This window comes from Corylus avellana, chromosome 8 (assembly GCF_965113065.1).
Source record: "Corylus avellana chromosome 8, dhCorAvel1.hap1.2, whole genome shotgun sequence".
Lineage (NCBI taxonomy): Eukaryota > Viridiplantae > Streptophyta > Magnoliopsida > Fagales > Betulaceae > Corylus > Corylus avellana.
In genome coordinates, this window is record NC_142497.1 from 16,384,156 (window position 1) to 16,409,544 (window position 25,389).

Below are 25,389 nucleotides of genomic sequence, written 5' to 3' on the forward strand. Positions count from 1 at the left end.
CTCTATGGTGCAGTTGAAGTCATGTTGTGATTAGAGTTATTTCACTGGTCTTCTGTTGTTCTGAATGTTAGATATGGCTATATACAAGTCTCTCTGTTATTTAAGTTCTAGAAGGATCAGAAATTAGTGGTGATATGTAAACTATTTTAATTTGCGTTTCCGTTGATATTATTTTTCCTAAAATTGCTTATGTTGTGATGCAGTTTTTCTAAAATTGAACGCAAGCCCTAGCTTTCCATGCTCCGGAGTCCACCACTTCTTCTTCTGCTTCTACTTCAACTATGCAGGAGAGGTATAGAAGCATCATTTTCCTCACAAATTGTGCATTGTATTACAATATTCTAGCTATGAATTTCATTCTTTCTTTGTTTCCTCCTCGTGTGATTTCAATGCAACAAGAGATTACTTAGGGAATTTAATCGTACAGTGAAAATGAATACAAAAGCACTGTTAAGTCCTCAGCCCAAGTCTTATGCTCCCTCTAATATTTATGCTCTTAGTTCCTACTTCAAGCTCCTCTCTTCAATGCCAGCTCCCACTTCCCACAGTGACATAAACACCCAAATAAGGTTCCTTTGTGAGAAACCCAATTCTCAATTCTCTGAGGCAGTTTCATTGTTTCACCGTGCCGTCGGTTCTTGCCTCTTACCCTCTCGGTCAACCTGCAATTTCCTTGTTGATGTGCTTGCAAGGTCGAAAAATCATTACTTGGCTCTTTCGGTTTATAAGCAAATGACCATTGTTGGTGTTTCGCCGAGTTTTCTATCACTGAGTGGTTTGATTGATTGTTTTGTGAGCGCCCGGAAGCCCGAATTGGTGCTTGGGGTGATGGGGTTGATGGTGAAGTGTGGTTTTAGATTTCATTTATTTGGTATGAATTGTATATTAAAGGGTTTGTGCCAAAATGGTGAGGTTGGTAAGGCAATGGGTTTGCTCCGAGAAATGCAGAGGAATTGTGTATCACCAGATATTGTTAGCTATAACATTCTTGTTAATGGACTTTGCAAGGCGGAGAAATTGAAAGAAGCGGGATGTTTGTTTGATGACATGGAGGCGGCAAATTGTCACCCGAATTTGGTAACATACACGACTTTGGTAGATGGTCTTTGTAAGGATAGTAGAGTTGATGAGGCAATGGATGTGTGGGAGGAGATGAAGAAGAAAGGTCTGGATGCGGATGTTATTGTGTACAGTGCCCTTATAAATGGCCTTTCTTATAAAGGAAATGTTGATAGAGCGAAAGATGTTTTTGATGAGATGTTGGGAAAGGGAATTCTCCCCAATGTAGTTACCTATAATCCTTTGATGCATAATCTTTGTAAGATGGGGCGTTGGAAAGAGGTCATTGCGATGTTGAATAATATGGCAGAACGTGGGATTCGCCCTGATGTTGTTACTTGTACGGGGTTAATTGAAGGTCTTTGCAAAGATGGGAGCACTAGAAAAGCCATGGACATATTGGACTTGATGCTTGAGAAGGGAGTAGAGCCTAGTACGCAGACATATAATGTTATAATTAATGGACTATGCAAGGGAGGCATGGTCAGGGAAGCTTTTAAAATATTGGAAATGATGACTAAAAAGGGGATAGAGCTTGATGTGGTTACTTACAATACATTACTGATGGGACTTTGTGATGATAGGAAGGTTGATGAGGCGATGAAACTCTTAAAATTTATTTTGAAGGGGGAGAGCTTTGTTGAACCGAATGTCATGACATTTAACTTGTTAATTCAGGGATTCTTCAAGGAAGCTTGTCTTGATGAGGCTGTGGAGATATATCACATGATGGTTGAAAAGGGGATCTCAGGTAGCATTGTAACTTACAATTTTTTGATTGGGGGGTATTTGAAGGCAGGAATGGTTGACAAAGCCATGGAACTATGGAAACATGCAATGAACTTGAGACTTTCTCCAAACTCAACTATAGTAATTATAATTGATGGTTTCTGCAAAATGCCTTTGCTTAGTGTTGCTAAGGGCATTTTTAGTAAAATGAAGACTCATGGGCTTAGTCGTACAGTGTTTGATTACAATACATTGATGGCATCCTTGTGCAAGGAGGGTAGCTTGGAGCAAGCTAGGAGGCTGTTTCAAGAAATGAGAAATTCAACTCATACACCAGGTGTTGCATCATTTACTATAATAATCAATGCAACTTTCAAAGCTGGAGATTTTCAATGTGCCAAGGAATTGCTAATGGATATGCTTGAAATAGGTTTAGTGCCTAATCATTTGACATTTTCTGTATTAATAAATAGATTGTCAAAACTTGGTCTACTGGAAGAGGCTAAAAGTGTTTTTGAGAGAATGATAGATAGTGGTTTTACACCAGAGACCTTCGTATATGATTCTTTACTTAAGGGCTTTGCTTCAAAGGGCGAAACCAAAGCAATCATTGATCTGCTTCATCAAATGGCAAATAAGGGTCTTTTTCTTGACTCAGAAATAATTTCTACCATCTTGACATGCCTTTGTGATATGTCAGAAGACGTTGATGTTATGGAGATTCTGCCCAATTTTTCCCAAGAAGCGTCAAAAGGAGCAAGAATTTCATGCGACGTGTTTTTATCAAAACTGAACAAGTCTCACGTGGAACTTAAATTATGTGCTGTGTGATACTCTTTATCTCAAGAAAGGCTTGCTGATGCGAATACTAGATCTCCAACAGTACTCTCCTAAGTAAGTCTTTACCATAATCTTTCGTTTTTAAGTACTTCTTGGTAGCATGCTTTGTATGTTCTCTTCTTATATTAGCCAAAAGCTTCTTCTTCTTCTTTTTTTTTATAGGTAATAACCAGCCTTATTAAGAGCGTAAGATGTTCCAAAGTACATTGGGAGTATACAATATTAGCCAAAGGCTTCTTCTAAATGATGATTTATAGTAGGTCACGAATATATGATTTGTCTTTCTACATTTGTTTTGGTGTTTTCATTCCCTAGGAGTAAAATTTGGTTAAGTCAGATTTTTTGTTTGTCTGGTTCTTATATTTTTTGTGCTTTCCAACATTGCCTCTTTCTACCTTGTTTATACCAAATACTACAAGAAAGGATCTTATTATGTTTATTCTATTGCTTAGTGCATTGGTAAGCAAATCTTAAACTAAACATAAATGGCGGAGGAAAAAAAGGGGTTAAATACCTTTGACCCCCTTGTGGTTTATCGACTTTATTTTTTTTCACCTCAGTTTTATTTTGTATCGTAGATGGTACCTTGAAAGTGGCTAAAAGCGGAGAAGGTAACTCCGTCCAACTTCCGTTCAAAAATTGATGGAAATCCATGACAACACCCTTAAAAATTGACAAGTACCCATATACCTGATTAAAATAAAAAATTAGAAAATTTTAAAACTAAAACTATTAAAAACATTTTTAAAAAAAAAAATTTAGAAAAAGGGCCACCGCTTTGGACAAAATGGGGGTGGCCAAAACCTGGGGAAGTTTGGGCACGAGTTGCTGGAATTCAAGTTCTGCTCCAACGGATGCTCCGCTATGCCAACAACTCCAACTACAAGAATGACACCATGATCCGCAAGCAGATCTTCGTCACCCCCACTGTCCTCAAGGAGTGTCACTACTCGCTGCATTATCCTTGAGAGCGAGGTTTTCCTTTCTCTTTTTTTTTCTTCCTCTTTTTAGGGTTTCAAAACCCTTGGTGGTTTTCGTTGAATGTTTCTTTTCGGGGTTTTGATTTTGTGTGTTTTGTTTTTGTCGGTGCTTTAGGGTTTAGTTTGTGTTAGTTTTGGTTCTGGAGTCTCCTGGCTGATTGCTGGGAAAATGGAGTGCTGAAAGGGAAAGTGAGAATATTTATTGTAAATTCTGTTATGATTCTGAATTGAAGCCATGTTATTATGAGCCTAAATTGAAGCCGCGTTATCCTTACTGTTTCTATTTCTTAGTTGAATCCCACTTTATCTTAATGTTCATCCTAATGAGTCCTGTGTATGTAGTGGGCTGCATAGCATTGGTAGTTAATGCATGTTAGTGGGCCATGTTAGTATCAGTTATTTCCACTTTGTTAGTAGCAGTTATTTGAGTAACTGGTGGGTCTAGCAGTAAGTCATTCTTTTGTATTTAAGTCCAATTACATCCATGTATAGATCATAAAAGAATTTGCATCAGAGAAGCCGTGGGCTTGAGAGGAGGGATTGACCCCTTGAAGTGCCAAAAATTGTCTTTTATTGCTTTTTATTGTTATTTCTTTACAAATCCCATCACCAAATATCCACGCCCATAACAAATTCACTTGCTTGATGGCTTAATTTTATGGATGTTTCTCTGTAGGGTTTGATTTCGTAATTTTTTGGATTTCCTGTTTGGTTGCTGAAAAATTGGAGGATTACTGACAGGAAAAGTGAACTAATTGATTGATTTATGTGCTGTTTTCTGGTGTTTTACCTTCTAGTTCTAGAAGATTTAGCCATATCTTTGGCATTCTCTCTTTCTATGGGTTTCTTTAAGCTTAATTTGTGTTTTGTTTGTAATTTTAATGGGCCTCTAGGGTTTGGCTTTGTTAGTTTCCTTCCCGACTCTGATTGAGTTGAGGGTGAGTGAGGCTTTCTATCATTTTAATTTTTTTTTAGGGTTTACTATCATCTGATCTTATAATCTGATATATGGGTATTCTCGTTCAGATACCTTTTTTTTTTTTTTTTATTAATTTATAACCGGGGTATTCTTGTTCAGATACTGAAGGAAGATGATAACCAATGGCCAGAACCTGACCGTGTTGGGAGGTAGGGGCTTGAGATTGTGATGGGGAATGAGCATATCTCTTTTACTACTACAAAGATTGGATCCTCGTTGATGTCCAGAGTAGTAATGACCCTGAAGAGCTTCGCATATTCTACTATCTTGTTCAGGTATGCTAACTTGCACATTCAATTTATGCTTTACGACTATTTCTCTTTTGTAGTTTGTACTGTATGTGTGTCAATCTTTGTGTTTAGCTCCTAGTTTCTTTCTAATTGTGGTTTTATGTCCTGAAAGAAGAAACTTGCACTTGATCCCGGTTTTGCATCTTCTATCATGTTTATGTTTTGTTTTCCAAACCTCAATATGTTTTCTTTGTTTTCCACAGTTGTCTTGCCATGATTATTTAGATTGGTTCTGAGCAGTCATATCAAGTACTTGTTGATAATCAAGTTCACTTCTGGTGTCATGTTGGGAACTTATGTGGAGTGAAAAGAAATAGAGGGAGCTTATAACATGGGTACACATTGTGGAGGTCATGACAGATATGAGTAGAGTAGCAAAAAAATGATACAAGTGGCCAACGTCAATTAGTTAAAAAGGATGCATAAAGCTGATCCTAATTTAATTGGGATTAAGACTCAGTTGAACCGAGTTGAATTTAGACTAGTTGAGCTTACCCTTAAGAATATCTCATCTATATTTATTTCTTCTGTCTTTCTGTGTGTGTGCGTGCTTGTTTAGATTCATATATATGTTAAGAATCATAATAGTTGTATCTCATAGTGACCACTGTGTTTGGCTACTTGAGAATTGTTGTTCCCCATAGACTTCCAGAGTAAAAAATTAGGGTACCTTTGTTCCAACTCAAGATGTTTTGCTAGTCACTCAGGCCCATTAGTGGATGCTTACCACTGAATTGCTGCATCAAACATTTAATAATGTTTCTCGTTTATTTAACTCCTTCAGGCATATTGTAATTGGTGTAGGAATTTTATCCATATTAAGGTTGTGGTATTGGTGTTTGCTTATGAGTACTGAGTATATATTTGTCATGATTGTTTATCCATATATTTGATGCCCCTGGCGCTGGTTCTTATTGGTGTTTGTGGTTGCAGGATCTGAAGTGCTTCGTATTCTCTCTCATTTCTCCCCATTTCAAGATCAAGCCAATATAAAGAAAGATTAGGAGTCTGCTGTTTTCTCTGCAATCTGCATTCGCTTTATGTAGTGGAATATTACAATGTTACCGAAGCTTCAGGTTTTTGTTATACTAATTGCTGCCCGTGTTAATTCCCAAGCATTTATTACTATTTTCAAGTGAAAATTTTACTTGGGGAGAGATTAAATCTTCACACTTCTTTCCACATTGGCTGAATGATAAAAATGATTAAACAAGACAATTTATGACTTTTTAAAAACAAAAACTAATATGAATTCTGTTTCTGATAGAGTACTCCCAATGGAGGAGCCAAATTTTTATGCAAAATGATTCCTCAAAACTCATTTTATCTAGTTTAGCTAATTAATTTTTAAATGCCTCCTACATCTGATTAGCTATATTTTTATCTATATTATTTAATTTTTTTTATAAGGATTGTATTTTTCCTAAATATCCTATTTTCAACTTTTGGGAAAAAAGAAAAAAAGATATGGAGAGAAATAGTAGGAGAAAATTTTGGAAAAAGAGAGATATGGAAGAGAAATAACAAGAGAAAATTGCGGGAAAAGAGAAAACAAGTAAGAAACAATAAAAAAAATAAAAAAAATAAAAAAAATGAAATGACTCTTAAAAAAAGTACAGCTACATGTAGCATTTTGTTTTGCTAATCTAATAAAATATTTATTTTGCATTTTTTTTTTTTTTGGGTAATTTAATGTGGGGGATTTTTTACAAATCTGATTAGTCATTTTAGATAAAAATACAATTTGGCTCTTCCATTGGAAAACTATAATCTTAATACTGGATTTTGGGCTAACCTAACTCTACCAATCCATCCTACAAGAACTTATCATTTTCTTCTTTCAGGTTTACTGGATAATTACAAAGAATCAATATTGTTTCTATTTGAGGGCCCATTAGTCCTCCACCAATGATACTAACCTCTAGGGGTGCAAACCGACTTTATGTTGATATTTTATTAGGGTTAGGGTTTTGGGAGTCTTTATTTCCTTATTTTATTAGGTTTAGGGTTTGGGGGTATTTATATCATATTTTATTAGGTTTAGGGTTTTGAGCTATAAATATATGCTTATTGCTTCTAGAGAAGAGGAGTTGTTTATTATTGATTTTGATTAATAAGAATACTCAAAATTGAGTTTATTCCTCTATTTTCCTTCAAAACCTAGAGAGTATCTAGTTTTGCCAAGAAGATTTCTTAAATCATTGGTAGAATCAAGATCTAGAAGTATTTATCTGCTAATTATTGATGTTCTTCGCTGCAGCCCACTAAGTCACGCTGCATCACGAGCCGAGCTTGAGCTTGACATGAGCCCCATTTTGTGTTCGAGCTCGGCTAGCTAGGATCGGTACCTTGTCCGAGTTCGAGCTTGTGTCAAATTATTTAAATTTTGTATTGAATTATTAAAAAAAATTCAAAGAAACAAAATAAACAAATTTTATTAATGATACGGTCATCAAGAAAATAAGGTGGATGTGAGAGGGGAAAGCTTATACCAAACAAGACCTATCTTCACTTTAATGAACCAATCACCATTCAATATAGCAACCCTCGTAAGGAAACAACCACAATGGCTACATCTTCAACAAGGAAAGATCGTGAGTACCAAGAAACCCCTTCTTGCATGGAAACTCAAGCAACGACTATACACTCAATAAGGCAAAGATTAAGCAACGGCTAGTGATTACCAAGGAAAATCAAATCATTCTCATTAAAATTGTATTTATATTTTCCTTTGTAACTACATAAAATCTTGTATAAATTCACAATGCATCAATGAAAAACATCAAGCAGCAATTACATTAAATTACTTAAGTTTATATGGTATCAAAGCCTCAAACGAGCGACCCACGGGTCGTCCACAACCACTCTCCTGGTTATATCTCATACAATGCAAATCTGATGTTTTTTCAATTTTTCTAAAGTTTCAGGCCTATGTCGAACGCTTATTTGACTACAAAATAAAATCTATTCAAACCAATGGCGGAGGCGAATATCAAAAATTATGCCATCATTTTGCTTCTCACGGTATTCACCACTGATTAACATGCCTCCACACCCATGAACAAAATGGGTCCGTGGAACGTAAACATCGGCATATCATTGAAATGGGCCTTACTCTCCTTGCTCATTCATCCACTCCTCTCACTTATTGGGCTGAAGCATTTCAAACAACCTCCTACCTTATTAACAGATTACCTACTCCAGTCCTCCACAACCACTCCCCTTTTCAAAAGCTTTTTAACCTTCACCCAAACTACGCCTTCTTACGCGTCTTTGGATGTGCATGTTGGCCACACCTACGGCCTTACAATAAACACAAATTGGATTACCAATCCACCGAATGCATTTACCTCGATTACAGTCCCTCCTATCGTGGCTACAAATGTCTCCATCTTCCCTCCGACCGCCTTTACATCTCCCGGTATATCATCTTTGATGAAACCACTTTTCCATTCTCTCGCCCCTCACCTTCCCCCTTGCATACACCCCCTCAACACACTATCCTCTATCCTCCTTCTCACTCTTCTCCTCACAATTCCCCAATTCCCCACGCACCCAATCCTCCCCCACTCCCTCACATGTTCAATTCCCCCCTACTGACTTCGTGGAGACAATCCCCCCTAATTCATTAACACCTACTCCTACTAATGTTATTTCTCCTTCTTTTCCACAAGTTGCACCCGCGAAGACTGCCACCTCACCTTCCCCCTTGCATACACCCCCTCAACACACTATCCTCTATCCTCCTTCTCACTCTTCTCCTCACAATTCCCCAATTCCCCGCGGACCCAATCCTCCCCCACTCCCTCACATGTTCAATTCCCCCCTACTGACTTCGTGGAGACAATCCCCCCCTAATTCATTAACACCTACTCCTACTAATGTTGTTTCTCCTTCTTTTCCACAAGTTGCACCCGCGAAGACTGCCACCTCACCTCCATCACAACCACAACATGCCATGCAGACTCGCTCCAAAAACAACATTTTCAAGCATAAAAGTCTTCCAGAGGGTCTCATCCGCTATCCCCTCCCAAAAGCACTCCTTGCTGCCACTTGCTTTGATGAGATCGAACCAACCTCCTACTCATCCGCTGCTCAACATTCTGTTTGGCATGCCGCTATGAACACCGAATTTGATGCTTTACTCAGCAATGGCACTTGGACACTTGTGCCTCCTACCACCAATGCCAACATCGTCGGATGCAAATGGGTTTTTTGACTCAAATACAAAGCTGACGGAACAGTTGACCGCTACAAAGCAAGCCTTGTCGCAAAAGTTTTTCACTAACAGCTTGGCATTGACTATGGCGAGACCTACAGTCCAATGGTAAAGCCCACCACGATTCATCTTGTCCTCTCCCTCGCCATCTCATCTGGATGGCCCATCCGTCAGATTAACGTCCAAAATGCTTTCCTCCATGGTTGGCTTTCTGAAGACGTCTATATGGCCTAGCCCCCTAGCTTCCTCCATCCACAATACCCTCATCATGTCTGCAAGTTACACAAAAGCCTTGTACAAGTTGAAACAAACTCACCGTGCTCGGTTTTCTCATCTCAGTGATCGTCTCCTAGACCTTGGATTTGTTGGCTCTCATTATGATTCCTCCCTATTCATTCACTATACTTCTGAACACACCACCTACATCCTCATCTATGTTGACAATATACTCATCACTAGTTCAACACCTCAAGGGACCACCTCTCTCCTGCACTCACTCCGAACTGACTTTGCCACCAAAGACCTTGGTTCTCTTCACTTCTTCCTCGGCATGGAAGCCATTCCCACACCCAATGGACTCATCCTCTCCCAACAGCGCTACATTCTCGATCTCCTCCGCAAAAACAACATGTCTGACGCCAAAACTATCAAGTCATCTATGTCCACAGCACACACTCTCTCCCTACTCTCTGGTGATCCACTCATTGACCCCTCTCCATACAGAAGCCTTGTTGGCGCTATGCAATATCTATCCCTCACTCATCCTGATATCTTTTTGCGGTCAACAAAGTATCCAAATTTATGCACTGGCTCACCTCTCTCCACCTTCAGGCCGTGAAACGCATACTTCACTATCTCAAGTCCACCATTACCTACGGCCTACTCCTTCGTCGGTCACCATCCCACACCCTTCAAGCCTTCTCCAACGCTGACTGGGTGGGATGCCCTGATGACAGAAAATCCACAGGAGGTTTCTGTGTCTTCTTTCGTCCCAATCTAATTTCATGGTCATCTCGCAAACACTGCATCGTTGCCCGCTCCAGCACTGAATCTGAATATCGCACCCTCACCATCACCGCCACTGAACTCATTTGGCTCCAATCCCTGCTCCGCGACCTTGGCATTTTTCTCCCCCACCCCCCACCCCCCAACCCTTTGGTGTAACAACATTGGGGCTACCTACCTCTCTGCCAATCCCGCTTTCCATGCTCGTACTAAACACATTGAAATCGACTTTCATTTTGTTCGTGACAAAGTCACTTCCAAAACCCTAGCTGTGCGCTTCATCTCTAGCAAAGATAACCTTGCTAACATTTTTACAAAACCAACAGCCTTCTCACCTTTCTCTCGCATGAGAATCAAGCTCAATATTGTGGTCTCGCTTGCGGGAGCGTAATGAACCAATCACCATTCAATATAGCAACCCTCACAAGGAAACAACCACAACGGCTACATCTTCAATAAGGAAAGATCGTGACCACCAAGAAACCACTCCTCGCATGGAAATAAATTTGCCATCTAAGAACAAATTGCCAAATTTCTACGTTCATAATAATGCCTTTTTGCTTTATTGGAGGAAAATGGTAAGTTATAGATGATGGCAGGCATTGTGAACCCAAAGAACATAAAGATAGGGAGTTGAAAGTATTACAACTCCCCATGTACTCAAAATGTTGTCAAAAGGGTTTGCTTCCCTTCATTTTAACTAAACAAATTTTACTGTTCCCTTCATCTATATAGACCAAGTGACGGAAAAGAGGTTTAAACTCTTAAGATTTTACAGCTCTCACTCAACAATGTTACATGGTTTTTGAGTTATTTTTCTTGTTAAGAGACATTTTGCATGGTGTCTCGACCATCTAGTTGGGGCAAAGCCTGGGATATCACGATTATAAAAACAGAAAAAGAAAGAGACTAATAGATACCCCTCATTGTATCAGATTAGACAAGTTTCTTGAATCTAACTTCCATGAACGAGGCGTTAGCGTGAATAGAGCTCCACAATTTCCATTCATATCAAGCTCTCTCAAATAATTCGATAGCGTCGATTAGCCCATTAAGGGAAAATTTGGAACAAAGTTGAAACACCCCTCAAAAAAAAAAAAAAAAACTCCACTACATGATTAAGCACAGATGGATTGAGCCCAGAACAAGCAACTAAAAAATCATATGGTAATTACCTTTTAATTAATGTATAATTTGCCTTAATTTACTTCTCAATCTTCAGCCAGAAAGTAATTGTCTCCAACCCATAAAAGAATATAACTCTTCGAACTTGCAAAGCTTCTGCTTGGACAACAAAATATTGAATCATACCTACTTAAAGAGAAATGATAAAATCGAGATCATGATTTCAAGTTGATGCATTTAATTATATATATAAAGTTAATGTTAGCACGTCTTTTAAAAGATTTAAATAATGTGAAATCAATTACGCCATTTGACATACCAACTTCATATCCTAGCTTTAATGTAATTACAAAAGAATGTCTTGCAACTTAAAAAAAAAAAAAAAGGAAAAAAACCGGGGGTGGTCATGCAATTCTGGCTAGGACTTTCATGATATCATCCATAGATGGCCTATGCAGAGGGTCATCTTCCACACAAGCCTTGGCCAAAACAGCTAAACATAAAACCTCTGCAAGAGAATAATCATTTTTCAAAGAAGGGTCAATGAAACTCCTCAATTGTTCAAAACAACCACCTCCACTGTCTTCTCCCAAAAATCTGATGGATTCTTTGAATGATTTTCCTTCAAAATCCTCTCTTGCTGAGATGAGCTCAAGCAAAACAACTCCAAATGCAAAGATGTCTGCCTTTTCAGCAGCCGAGTCATGCAGAAGGCACTCTGCAGGTGCAACCCCTCCTCTGTTATTCTCTTTATCATCATTTCCTTTCAAAGGGGTTCCAATATTTGCAATTTTTGCTCTCCAATTTGCTGTCACAAATATATTTCTGCTGCTTAAGCTCATGCATGCATGGGTGAGAAAAGTGCAGTAATGTAGATAGTGAAGCCCTGTTGCAATATCAAAAGCAATTTCTGTCCTCCTATGCCACTGGAGAGTGTTTGATGGATTTGACAAACAATGCCTCAAAGAGCCATTGCTAGGGAGCTCAAACACTAGATAAGAATCAGAGAAGGCATGATTTTCTCCATAACAAACACCTTGTAAATTCACAATATTGATGTGATTGATTTTTGAATGTAAATCAATAACCTGCCAAGTGTCTTCAAACCTCATCTTCTTGATCATCACTTCAACATTGTTGATCAACCCCTTGTAGACTTCATCTGCTATCTTTCTTTCCTCGCAGAAATCTCTAGTTACTTTCCTGAGCTACTCCACACTGCAAATGAACAATGAGTACTTTATCCCAGCAAGAAGATCTGGAGATAAACATGAATTTGTGGAGCTTCCCCCTGTTTCACCGGATCGAGGAGAGCTTCTCGCAGTAAATGACTGGAAATTCTGATCACCCTTCCATTTCTTTAGCACCATTATATACACCCCACATGCAACTAATGCTACAAGTAACAGAGAAAACCCTGCAACAGACCCTGCAATATACAACTTGCTTAATTTCTGTCTTTTCGGTGTTCTGCCTGTGGGAATTGTTGGAAGAAAGACATGAGTTGGAGGTGGAGAATCTGGGGTACTGAAATCTATCACTGGAGCTGCTTTCAGGGGAAGTAAAACAGTTGTTCCTGGAAAAACGGTTCGCTTAGGATGTAAATGATTAACTGCCAAAAAATCTTCAGAAGAGATGCCAAATTTCTCAATCAATTTTTGTGGTCCATCTCCTTCTATAATAGGATATGTAACAAGGTAATTCACACCATTTCTAGACTGAAATTATCAGGGCAAGCACATCTCAAAGGCACATGAAGCTGAGAGCCAGCTTGAGGTGGCTTGTTCATCTCTTGAAGTGTAAGCGATTTCACAAGCCCTTCAAAATCTTCACAAGCAATCTGGGAAAATGTGGTGCTTTTCTGAACCTCGTAGCTGAAATTTGCCAGAAAAAACTGCCCTGAGCAAGAACAGTTGATGGGAACAACAACTTCTCTTCCTGGCTTGAGTTTCTCAGAAGGAGATGTAAGATTGTTCAGGGCAAGAACATCAGTTGAGCTCAACTGGAACATGTCTGAGATGCGTTCAATGGTCTGAACATGTTGTTTAGCTCTGTAGATTAAGAATGTTTTGCATGAACTGATCTGGAAGGAATTGCAGGTGTATTTTGAACCTGGAAATTGCATATCTGAAGAACAATCTGATGAATCATAATACTGTTGAGCATAACTTGAACTTATGCAAACCCAAAAGACAATAAACGAGAGATAAATCATGGGCTTCATCGGATAGTGCAAAATTCTGTTAAAGATCAGGCAAGAACTATTACTATCTAGGAGATACCAGGTGAATTCTCCAATGCGGTGGCCAATGTTGGAGACATCTTTGGCAGGACCAATAATACGACAGCTGTTGTGGGTGTTGGATTTGCCAGATTGTGTAGGGGAGAAAGCAAAGATAGGTGACAATGGAGATGGCCACTTTGATTATATAAATGGTCAAAAGTATAATTAACCAATTATTTGGGCAACATCAAGGCCGGCCTTTAACACTTATGGACAATTGGGATCAGAACATGATACATAAGCTGTTCTACTTCTTCCTGCTTGTTTTTTTATGCAATCAACACAACCTTCCTAAAAGATTATAGTTATACTCATTTATCATTTAGTACTGATGAAATTATGCCACAAATTCTCTTGTGCTTTAGCACCTTTTGACTTTAAAGCTAAATTTCTTTCGGCTGGTAAATATTTTCTGTATTTTTCGGAGTTTGGTGCGACAAAAAATAATAATTAATGACTTTTCAGTTTGACTAAAAAACTTTTTTAGTTTCTATAAAATGGTTTTCATTTTTAAACCGTAAATCATTTTCCAAGTTTGTACTTCTCATTCTTGAATCATCATACCACTGTGAGAACACTGTTTGGCCTCCGCCAAGACCCCCACCGCCAAGACCCTACCAAAACTCTGTTGGGACCCGCCAGGCCTTTGTTGCAACAGTGCTGGGACTTTGATGGGACTCAATCAAGACCTCGTTGGGACACCATTGGACTCAAACTTTTAGGTTAATTTTCTTTAACAAAAAAAAAAAATTATATTAATATTTTTATGTTGTATGATTAAATGAAAATACGAAGAAAAAAATTTTGTAAATTTCTAAAATATTTTCAGTGAAAAACATTTTATATCGAAACAAACGGAGCCTAAGATCCTAATTGTCAATTTGAAATATTTAAAACCTAAGTTTAGGATAATCTTAAATCATATGCCTCACATCTAGATTGTGCTGGCAGAGTGGCAGTGAATTCATTGTAACATTCTAAAACAAAAAAGAAAAAACATGTTTTTTTTTTTTAAAAAAAAAAAATACTCAAGGCGGAGAGGGGGGAAATAGGAAAAACTCCCATCCCTACTTGAGTCCACGTACTTAAAAAAAAGCATTTGGCCCTACCCATTAAAAACTAAAAGGCTTGACCCTAAATCTACTTCGGGCAAACCCATCCTCTTCTAACTTATTTATTATTATTATATATTTTTTTTTTCTAGAATTTATTTTTTATCACAAAAAGTACCAAAGGTACTTTACATAAAAACAGACATGATACTTCTGTCTAAATTTCGTCTAAAATTTAACTGAACGTCATGTTAGCACCAATAACAAATTGACACGTATCCATATAATTAATTTAAAAAATATTTTTTAAAAAATTAAAAATATTAAATTTAATTAAATTATTAAAAAAAAAAAAAAAGGGTGTTGGTCATTTAGGGGTGGCCACCCCCTTTGGCCATGGGGTGGCCTGGCCACCCTCATCTGGCTGGATTGGGGGTGGTTCGGCCACCCCAAGGACCCAAAAAAAATTCCATGTGTTTTGCTCTTCTTCTGCTCTCATAAATCTTTCTAGGATTTTTGGGTATTCGCTGCAGCTGTAAAAGATTCTGATCATCATTTTGTGAACCTTTCTTTTTTGGTCTGGGTCTCACAATTTCCCTCAAATTTGTGCACTTTCTTCTTACAGATTCCAAAAGCATAAGCTGTTTTTGGAATTTTCTCTAAAACTTGGTGAGATTTTGAATCATTGCTTGTTGGTCGTTTCTATTTTTTCGATCGGGTAAAAGCCAGATTGATGTTTTTATTGTCATTTAGGAGATGGTGGGAGGGAAGATTCAGATGAAGCGAATTGAGAATGCGACATCACCTTCTCAAAGCGTCAAAATGGGCTGTTGAAGAAGGCCTACAAGCTCTCTATCCTTTGCGAAGCAGAAGTCACCGTGATCATCTTTTCACAGGCAGGCTCTATGAGTTCTCAAGCTCTGAGAAACCCCCTTGGCCATATGGGGGTGGTTGAGGGGTTTGGGGCGGTTTCGGCCTCCCCCATTTGGCCCGTTGGGGGTGACTGGCCAACCCTCAATTTAAAAAAGTAATTAATTAATTAATTAAATATAAATTTTTAATTTTTTTAAAAAAAATTATTATTTTTAATTAATTTTATATGGACACGTGTCAATTTATTATTAGTGCTGACGTGATGTTCCATCAAATTTTAAATGAAATTTAGACGGAGGTATCATCTCCGTCTTTAGGTAAACTAAAGATACTTTCTATGATAGAAAGTAAACCTTAAAGGGCAAAACATAAAGAAGTTAAACCACAAGAGGAATAAGGTATTTAACCCAAAAAAAAAAAAAAAAATTCCTTTTCAGATTTAGGAGTGTGAGAAGGATGGTTTTGCCTTAAGTAGATTACTATCCCTATGTTGTTTACTTTTAAGACCTTGGAGCCAAATTTTGCTCAAGTTGTTTGCAATTTTCCACCCTTGTTTACCAACGGGGAAAACTACACCTAGCTACCTTAATCTACTACCCTTGTTACAATGTCCCACAATCTTTTAATTTGTTTAATATATTCTCGTGATTTACCATCCGAATTTTGTTAGGATTTTCTATTAAATCTTAACAGATAAAAGGTATAATGGACATTTTGCTTGCTAAATTGAAAAAAATAATAAATAAATAAAAAATAAAAATAAAAATTGGTATACCAATTGCATTGTTTGATTTAATCCAACAGTTTTGAGTCAGGAATGAATTTGTAACATTCATATTTCTTTTTCTTTTCTTTTTTTATCACGAGAAAAATATCATTACATTTCTTAATTAATAAAACCTTCACGTTTCTTGAAAAGTAAATTAAAAATAGAAAATAGCAACAAAACCTAAGAATATATGAAGTATACACAAACCAACAAGAAACAATATTTCTCTTACAAGTTTACCTCTCCCTCTCTTACCAAGGACAGCCTACTGTACTGGTTTTTATTGGTCTGCACCATCTGATTAGGGGCTTATCTGCAATAAATAAGGTCCAGATCAATTATGAAGAAGGACAAATCCAGATATCAGAAATTACAACAAAGCCACCAACCAAACGTTATGGTAAAGGAACTCTTCATGGCAATTCTTGAGGGCCTACTTGACTTGAAAAGAGAGGGAGAGAGACAGAGAAACAGCAGCTGTAGGCACCTTTCTTAGCTTCTAAGCAAAACAGAAAATTTCCATTTGTATGAGGAGCAAAGTGGTCAACACAATGCAAACATTGCATTGAGAGGAACCATGGCTGCTTATCTTATCACCTGTTTATAATCTACTATTGTCGAAGCCAGAGAGCAGCTTATAACTTCACGGCATCCTGTTCAGCAGCATCATGTACGGCGGCGGCGGACTGTCCACAATCATCAGGTCCATTGTTGACCTTGATTTCCAGGAGCCTGCCTACTGGTTGCCTACAAATGGGGCATCTGTTTGACTGGAGGGCAAGGACTTTAGCACAGCCATTGCACATGCACTGCATCCAAAGACCAAAGCAAAACAAAAGTTAACCACAACAAGAAGCAAGAAAAAGCTCCTTTATGTTCAGATTTTCAATCAAAACTAAAATAGAGACCACATGCAGCACATGGGTGATTAATAGAGGATATTTCTAATTATCCAACATTAATTCCTGCTGCTCAGAGGAATTAATGTTGCATGTCCACAAGGAAAGCTTCTTTATGGGGATTTGGACTCCCAACTTGCTTTAGGAAATAATCACTTGATCCGGCCATTAGCATGTTTATCCATGTTCAATAATTTTAAGTCCAAGTAATTGATCTCACCTTGCATCCTACCCCACAACTAAAAAGTGAAATATTTTACTTTTTTATATATCCGCACAAACACATGAACTTTCGAAACGTATTTCCGCCCTGAGACTTTGGAAGCCTACTAAACTGTTGGCTCTACAATTTTCAGCCCAATAGACATAAGACACTAAAAGGGTAAGGATTCTGGTCTGCTTCTTCATATCAACAATGTAATCTCCAACAGCTCCTAACTCTCTTCATCCAGACTACAAGAAGGGGGAAAAGAAAAGCAAAAAGAGAGAAACAAAAACAAAAAGGAGCATACCATGTGTCGGCATGGGAGGACAGTCGTGTCTCGGGGTTCAGACAAGCAAATAACACATTCTTTACCAGAATCATTCTCATCCAAATCACCATCAACTGTATTCCCAATGCCATAAATTTCCTGCAGCTCGTACCTCATCCCGTTCACCCACAGGATCTGTTTAATCACCCGCACATGGTACTCACCTATCTCCTTCTTTTCAAACAAAGCCAGGGTGATCTGAGAATTCCTGACTGGATTTCCTTCTGGTTCAGTTTGGGTCAATGGGTATGCCTCAGCCTTCACCACAAGTGGGTAAACTTCTATATCACCATCTTTCATTAACTCTGTCCCCTCAAACTTCAACAAGTCAATTCCGGTTCCATTAGGTTGTCTGAACTGCTGACCAAGACCTTGCTGAAAAGAAACTGTGACAGGGTTAAGCAGGCCTTCCTTTGTTGCTGTAATGTTGCAGTCTTCATTTTCTTTAGCGAAAAACATAACCGTGATGCTGCCGCAGAGAAGAAAAAGTAACTATCAGAAAAGAAGAAAATTCACATAAATGCATTGGCAGAGAAAAAAAAAAAAAAAAAGAGTTTTAAATAACTGAGCAAATTAAAAATACAAGGAAATGTAAGAATACCGTAAAGCTGTACAAATACTGCTAAGCAAAATGGTTATATATCAAAACATAGATTTTGTGTGGAATGTAACAAAACAATATATACCCCCGTTTCACAGTTTCCAATGTCAGGTGGATGTCACCAAACAATTACTACACCCACACATGAGAAAGGAGGCTCCAAATAGTAGAACATTATGTATCACATTACTAGAACAGACCTGGAGAGGATACAAAACATCATTATCAAGTAATGGCCACCGTTGATAGGATATAGCATATAGGGCCCCCAAGTCCTAACTGTTGCGGAAATACACCGCGGGTCAAATTCATCTTGCTCTCACACTAACCTTTATTATTTATAGGAGAAATACAATACAATATCAACATTAGATAACCATATCTATTAACAAGATAAAAATAACCACAACAAACCTGGATAATTTAACACTCTTCCTGAAGTTGGAGACTATCATATAATAGCAACCTAAATCAATTAAATGCATCTCGTCCATGACCAAGAGCTTTGGTGAACAAATCTGTCAATTGATTTTCATAATTTGTATAAGGATTAACAATCTCTTTATTGATAAACTTGCACAAATCTAAAGATAATCCACCTCTACTGAACCAGATTTAGACTCCAAATGAAACACCAAACTTGATCAGTGCTAAGAAGTAAAATCAAAAATCCAGCAATCAACTTTGATATTTGCTGAAATCAACTTTAAATTGGCCGAAATGTCCTTGAATTGAACTGAGCAGGCCAAAAGCACCTTAACTGGAGAGAACTAATCTTAAAAGGCCAAAAAATAGCTAAACTTGGCCAAAAAACCACCTAACTCTGTTGAAAAAACAAATTGAAGCAATGGAAAAACCACCAAATCGGCAGAAAAATTAGCTGAACTGACCTAAAAACCAATCAACCGGCCGAAAAACCAAAGAGTCGGCCAAAACACAAACTGAACCAGCCAAAAAACCAATAAATCAACTGAAATACAAACTGAACCAACCGGAACACCACTTGATTGGCCACAAATTCTCCAAAACCTGTTGAAACTGGAACTACCCCACTAGGAAACCACCAGTGCAAACCAAGACTGGACGAAACCAGCCAAAACAGAACGACTTCATCGGAAAACCAACGATCAGCCCTCTAGACATTGGCCAACCACCACTACAAAACATAAACAACTAATCAGAAACAACCAAAGACCAACATAACACCAACCACAGCAGCCACAACAATCAATGACAACAACCCCACCCATGCCCCATCAACCTCTAACCACAAAAATTGAGCCCAAGCCAACAAATAAACTGTAGGTCATATTCATCTTGCTCCCACACTGATCAACATTAACTAACCATATATAGCAACAAAATAAAGATAACCACAACAAACATAGATAAGATAAACTACCACCAAACACCTCAATAAAGATTTTTTTTTTTTTTATAACTAATCAAGATATCATTAAAAGTGTAACGCGCCACCAGGTACATAAGGAGTATACAAGAAAAGTCACCTAAAAAACAAAGAAAATCATTATAACTAATCACTAAAGGAGAAACAAAAGCAGTTGTTCACAAATATAGAGCATTGAAAAATAAAACTTAATCTCCTCCAAAGTCAACTCACGGTGCTCAAAATTTATGTCATTCATTTCCCTCTATAGACACTACAACAAGTATGAAAGCACTATCGCAGTCCACTAACAAACATACAAGCTGACTACTCGTCTAGGCATAACCTAAAATAGCCCAAACCAACTAAAGAAAAAAACATTCCAAATGGCATAAACAACCTCACAATGAAGAAAAAGATGGTCTAGGGACTCCCCATTCCTTTTATACATACAATACCTACCAACCAAAATAACGCACGGCTTCTGAAGATTGTTCATGGTAAGGATCTTTTCTAGGGCCGCCGACCAAGCAAGAAAAGGCCACCCTCAATGGACCCTTAGTACGCCAAACACTCTTCCAATTAAAACAAAATCAATCATTACAACTCATGACACGGTAAAAAGATTTAACATCAAACAACCCTCATTTGAGGACCACCCACCACAGCTTGTCCTCACCTTCTCGTCTCACTTTTACTAAATAAAACACTTTGAAGAGTGAGACAAAGACATCCACCTCTCAACCATGAGCCTCTCTAGCAAAGCTCGCGTTCCACTAAATGGAACCTCCAAAAAGTTCCACTTGATTCGTAACAAAAGCATCCTTTGCGCAAGCAATATCAAATAAACCCGGAAAGGCTTCTTTAAGGGGCCATATCCCCACACTATAGATCATACCAGAATCCAACCTACAAGCCATCTCCCACCTTAAATATAGTATAACTTGAAAACTTCCCCCAACCCCTCCTAATATTCTTCCATAACCCCAATCCATACGCCCCAACTAGCTCACTAAAGCATCACTCTCCTCATGAACTTCCATACTTAGCGTCCACCATCACTCCCCACCAAGCCTTTTCCTCAAGTCCATAGCATCAAAGCCATTTACCTAAGAAAGCATAATTGAACCTTAGCAATTTCCTAATCTCCAAACCTCCCTCAAAGATCGGCGTACAAACCTTGGATCAATTCACCAGATGATATTTGAACTCTTCACCAAGCCCACCCCATAAAAAATCACATTGAAGCTTATCAATACGGTTTGCGCAACACCCATAAGGAGAGGAAAAAGGGACATGAAGTACGGAGGTCAAATTGGATAGGAAGCTCTTGATAAGGGTAACACTACCACCCTTAGACAAATACAACTTTTTTTAACTGGCCAACCAACGTTCTATCTTCTCAATAACACCGTCCCATATATACTTGCTCTTAGCCCCCAACAAAAGACCAAAATACTTTAAAAGCACAGACGCAACCCCACAGCCCAGAATCCCAGCCAACTCAACCACATTATCAACATTTCCCACAAGAACAATTTCGACTTGGCTAAGTTCGTCTTCAAAACTGACACAGCTTCAAAACATAAGAATAAGTACCATAGATTACATAGATGATTTAGGTCAGACCCACAAAAAATTAAAGTATCATCAGCAATCAGAACGTGAGAGATGTCAATCTCTGTCCCCACAGAGAAGCCAGACAAAAAACCTCCACTCGCTATAGCAGAAATCATCCTACTCAACGCCTCCATCACAATGGCAAAAAACAAACAAGACAGAGGTCCCCTTGCCTCAAGCCACGAGAACTACTAAAAAATCCTTTGGGAGAGCCGTTCACCAAAACCGAGAAATGCAATGAGGAAATACAGTGAGCTATCCAAGAGCACCGCTTCCCCCCAAATTTGCACCTTCTCAGCATATACAAAAGAAAATTCCAATTTTTTTTTTTTTAATAAGTAATAATCAAGTTTTATTAAAAGTGTAAGGCGCCCATACGTACACCAGATGTATACAAGCGAAAACACCTAACTAGAAAAAGAAAAAAGACCCACCCAAAATCCAACACAAGAAACCCCACAAACCCACCCCAAAACCCTCAAAAACAAACACCCAGAGAAGCCAAGCTAACCCTCAAAAAGCCCCACTGAATCACCCACCAGCCCATAAAATCCACACGTGGCGCTACAACACAATGGTCTTGCCCTTCCTTCTTTGAGAAGGCCCGCTAGCAATATCATAGTTAATGGAGCTTTCAAAATTTAACAACTCTCTCTTGCCCTTGGTCCTAGGCTACACAACCATTCCAATTAACATGATCATATGCTTTTTCTAAATCCATTTTACAAATAACCCCTAAATCTCTAGATCTTATTCTACTATCAAAGCATTCATTGGAAATAAGAATGGGATTTCGGATCTGCCTACCTCGTATGAACGCATACTATGACTTAGAAATAATTTTCTCCAACACTATCTTAGAGCATTCACATTGATTTATGCATAGTTTTATGCAAAATGGCTAATCAAAAGCCACTTTATCTAGTTTAGTTAATGAGTTTTAAAAGACAGCATACATTTAATTATCTATTTTTTTATCTATATCACTCAAATATTATTTCTTTATTTTTTTTTGTATAAGGATTGTATTTTTCCTAAACATCCTATTTTTCAAATTTTGGGAAAAGGTAGATGTGGAGAGAGAAATAGTATATTAATAAGATGAATGTGTGAATAGTGCACACTACATGTAGCGGTGCATTGTTCACAAATGCAACAAGAATGTATTTTGCATTTGAGATGCATAATCCGATGCAGAGGGTTTTTTAGTGTTTTACTTATCTATTTTAGATAAAAGTAAGAAATGGGTAAGCCAATGTGAGTGCTCTTAAGCATGCTTGCTAGAATCTTAGCAATAATCTTGTAAATGGTACCCACTAGACTGATAGGGCGAAATTCCTTGGGGCCGAGAACCACTAGGATCTTCGAAGAGGGCAGCGAGACACGTAGTATTTAGGCTCCTCTCGAACTTACCACTAGCGCAGAACTGCGGAAGTCACGAAAGACCTTCATGATGTCCTCTTTCAAAACAGGAAGAGGATCCTCTCCAGTCCAAAATGGACTGGAGAATATCCAGTTAATGGTTAGGATCTCTTTAAAGAGATCCTGCGAGCATAAATAGGACATTTGTCCCATTAATAAAAAATAATAATAAAATATTATATATCTTTAAAAAACAATTATTTAAATAAAATTATAAAAAATTAAGGGGTGGCTAGCCATCCGAAGCCACCCTAGACCGGCGAAGCCAACCCATGGCCCTTGGGGGTGGTCTGATTTTATAAAAAAAAAAAAAGTTTTGGCCCCCAGCCACCCCCAAGGGCCAAACGATATATATATATATATATATTTTAGTTTGGGTTTAGGGGGTGGCCGGACCACCCCCAAGTGCCATGGGGTGGTCCGGCCACCCCTGGCCGACGCTAAAATGGGGTGGTCCGGCCACCCCCTATGGCCAAGATGGGGTGGCCAGTCACCCCTTATTTTTTTTATTAATTTGTTTATTATTTTTTTTAATCTGAAATTTTTTTTTTTTGTAGTGTAACATGTGTCTTATTTGTAACTATAGGATTTCTTCGAAATCCTAGCAATGAACTGAATATTCTCCAGTCCATTATGGACTGGAGAGGATCCTATTCCTTCAAAACAACCCAGCAAGCTTGAAAGAATGCCATAAAAAAACTGTTAGGGCCTGACGCCTTGTCACCATTCATCACTTTCACTATCACACCTAGATAAAAATATTAACTATCACAGCAACTGGATAAAAGATAAAAATACCTTTAACATTAACCAATAGAGGAGTTGCATATTAGAAGCCAAGTAATAGTCAACAAAAATAAGTTCACCAACCATAACCCATATAAGAAGTCAAGCCTTAACTCGCAATATATTCATCACTCATATATTCAACCTGGAAAACATATTGTTGGACTTAAATATCACGGCTACGATTGATCCATATTTTGAAATTACCTTCGCAATGTTCACATCTAAGTAGTCTGAATACATATTAGAAGGGTCCAACATAGAACTTAGATTCTCGTATTTAGTTTCTTTTTCCAAAAACAAAAACGTCATTTCTTTCCCAAGTGAGGAATATAAGATTTTGTTGAACACCGCAGGACTGGGGCGAGTATTTTAGCTACAAAGAGTTTACTTTTGCTTCTCTCTTCTACAAGCTGATATGCTGTATATTTGACTGGCACTAATTCCTCCCTTATTTAAACACTTCAAATTTCCAAATCATCAATTGAATAAAACATTCAAACAACACACTACCAATCCAACATCACATGGTCCAAATCCACATAACCTCTTGTATACCCAGTTGCCGAGGGCCTTCCCGGCCTCATCACCAACCAATTATCGAAGGCCCGTTAGGCCTCACCACCCTCAAGGAAGCCTTCCTTCACCTGAAGACCATTTTACATCTTTCCTTCCATTGCTTCCTCACATTTTCCTACTAATTTAAGCATCGGAGGTGGCTCCATCGGCATACCCCGATGAAGCCTCCCTTCTCACTATTGTCTTCCTTGCAATCACAACTTTATTTAACCAAAACTACACTCCACATGAACAATTTAAAATCAAATTGAAGCATTAGAAGTTATACCTTCCGGGCGCAGTGGCATCAAAAGTGAACGCCACAAGGAAGTGCCCAGGATTCTCCTCATCAGGCTCAACCCTCAGACTCTTCTTCTTAATGTTCACATCGTTCCTGATCGTGACAGCCTTCTGGTGCTCCACATAGGGGATAACCGGGTGCGGGGTAGGCCCATACGGATACGGCCCATTAACCCAATTGGCGGGTGCCGGAGCCGGATAGACCCCGCGGTAAGGCTGCGGATACGGACCCCCCACGGGCGGTGGCGGGTAGAACCTGGGATACTGGTAGTATTGGGGTAGGTTAGGATTCGGGTAAGGTGTGGCCGCAGCGAAAACATATCTGTTCCCGGTGGTTCCCGTCTGCGGATCCTGCGGCGTTGTCGGAGGAGGAGGCGGTTGGCTCCGATGCCTCCGGCGGCTTCCTCCATTGCTATTGCTTCCAATATTTCCCATTTCGTTTCTTCTCTTTTAACCTGAAGAAACTTCAAGTCGACCCAAAAAAAAACAAAAAAGAAAACTTTAGCCCACACATACTCAATTTTCTGTTTGGTAAATAAGAAAAGAAAAATGTTTAATTGGGTGAGAAACAAAGAAAAAGAACCGGTTAAATACAATTCATATAAACCAATCAAAATTTTTACAGAAGTTTCAGGAATTCTTAACCCCCAACAGAGCAGAAAAATTTGTACCTGACAAGCGTGGCTCCTGTGTTGTTTTGTTCTTGTTCGCCTAACAGTTTAAGCGCAGAGAGAGAGAGAGAGATTGAATGGGGGAATGATGGCGTTGGAAAATAGAGGATGTATCATGTATGTTCTGCCACCAACCGAGCATCCACCACCACCAAGACAACCCACGTACACAGAAACACACAACACATTGCCGTTTTATGCTAACGTAAGCGGCAAGCACTTTACATTCTTTTGTCGTTCTTCTCATTATGGAGTACGACACGTAATACGACCGCCACGTCATGTGAAAGAAGGAGACGCGGCGGACTTGTGGAAGGTCAGGTGAAAGAGTTAGCGTGCGTGCGGCATCAGCTCTTGAGCTATGTGGCCCCACTTAGTGCGTGCCACCGCAGAATGGTTGTTGGCCTT

The 25,389-nt window shown here is 38.6% G+C and overlaps 2 protein-coding genes and 1 pseudogene across 4 annotated transcripts; 1 reads left to right on the plus strand and 2 right to left on the minus strand.

Moving 5' to 3' along the window:
• The first annotated feature begins 411 nt into the window (after nucleotides 1-411).
• Nucleotides 412-6,023, plus strand: LOC148584193 (uncharacterized). Of its 2 annotated transcripts, XM_088519128.1 has the most exons (4): nucleotides 1,006-2,218; nucleotides 2,447-2,682; nucleotides 4,687-4,862; nucleotides 5,811-6,023. In XM_088519128.1, the coding sequence occupies exons 1-2, from the start codon at nucleotides 1,048-1,050 to the stop codon at nucleotides 2,617-2,619; spliced, it is 1,344 nt and encodes a 447-aa protein (XP_088375254.1). In that variant the 5' UTR covers nucleotides 1,006-1,047; the 3' UTR covers nucleotides 2,620-2,682; nucleotides 4,687-4,862; nucleotides 5,811-6,023. The 2 variants fall into 2 exon arrangements, with proteins under 2 accessions (XP_088375253.1, XP_088375254.1); XM_088519127.1 differs by having other exon boundaries at nucleotides 412-2,682.
• A 5,607-nt stretch (nucleotides 6,024-11,630) lies between these two features.
• LOC148584194 (protein LYK5-like) lies at nucleotides 11,631-13,450 on the minus strand (annotated as a pseudogene).
• A 2,803-nt stretch (nucleotides 13,451-16,253) lies between these two features.
• LOC132164318 (putative E3 ubiquitin-protein ligase LUL2) lies at nucleotides 16,254-25,148 on the minus strand. Of its 2 annotated transcripts, XM_059574810.2 has the most exons (5): nucleotides 24,982-25,148; nucleotides 24,300-24,774; nucleotides 17,616-18,105; nucleotides 16,802-17,013; nucleotides 16,254-16,517 (listed from the first exon to the last, which is right to left on the minus strand). In XM_059574810.2, the coding sequence occupies exons 2-4, from the start codon at nucleotides 24,743-24,745 to the stop codon at nucleotides 16,840-16,842; spliced, it is 1,110 nt and encodes a 369-aa protein (XP_059430793.2). In that variant the 5' UTR covers nucleotides 24,746-24,774; nucleotides 24,982-25,148; the 3' UTR covers nucleotides 16,254-16,517; nucleotides 16,802-16,839. The 2 variants fall into 2 exon arrangements, with proteins under 2 accessions (XP_059430793.2, XP_059430792.2); XM_059574809.2 differs by having other exon boundaries at nucleotides 16,254-17,013.
• Nucleotides 25,149-25,389: the final 241 nt, after the last annotated feature.

Coding starts and splice junctions, on each gene's coding strand:
- LOC148584193 (XM_088519127.1), top strand. CDS start 433: ATGAATACAAAAGCACTGTTAAGTCCTCAGCCCAAGTCTTATGCTCCC.
- LOC132164318 (XM_059574810.2), bottom strand. CDS start 24,745: ATGGGAAATATTGGAAGCAATAGCAATGGAGGAAGCCGCCGGAGGCAT. Junction 18,106..24,299: donor GATGCCACTGCGCCCGGAAG/GTATAACTTCTA, acceptor TCTCTGCGGCAG/CATCACGGTTATGTTTTTCG. Junction 17,014..17,615: donor TCCTCCCATGCCGACACATG/GTATGCTCCTTT, acceptor CTTTGGATGCAG/TGCATGTGCAATGGCTGTGC.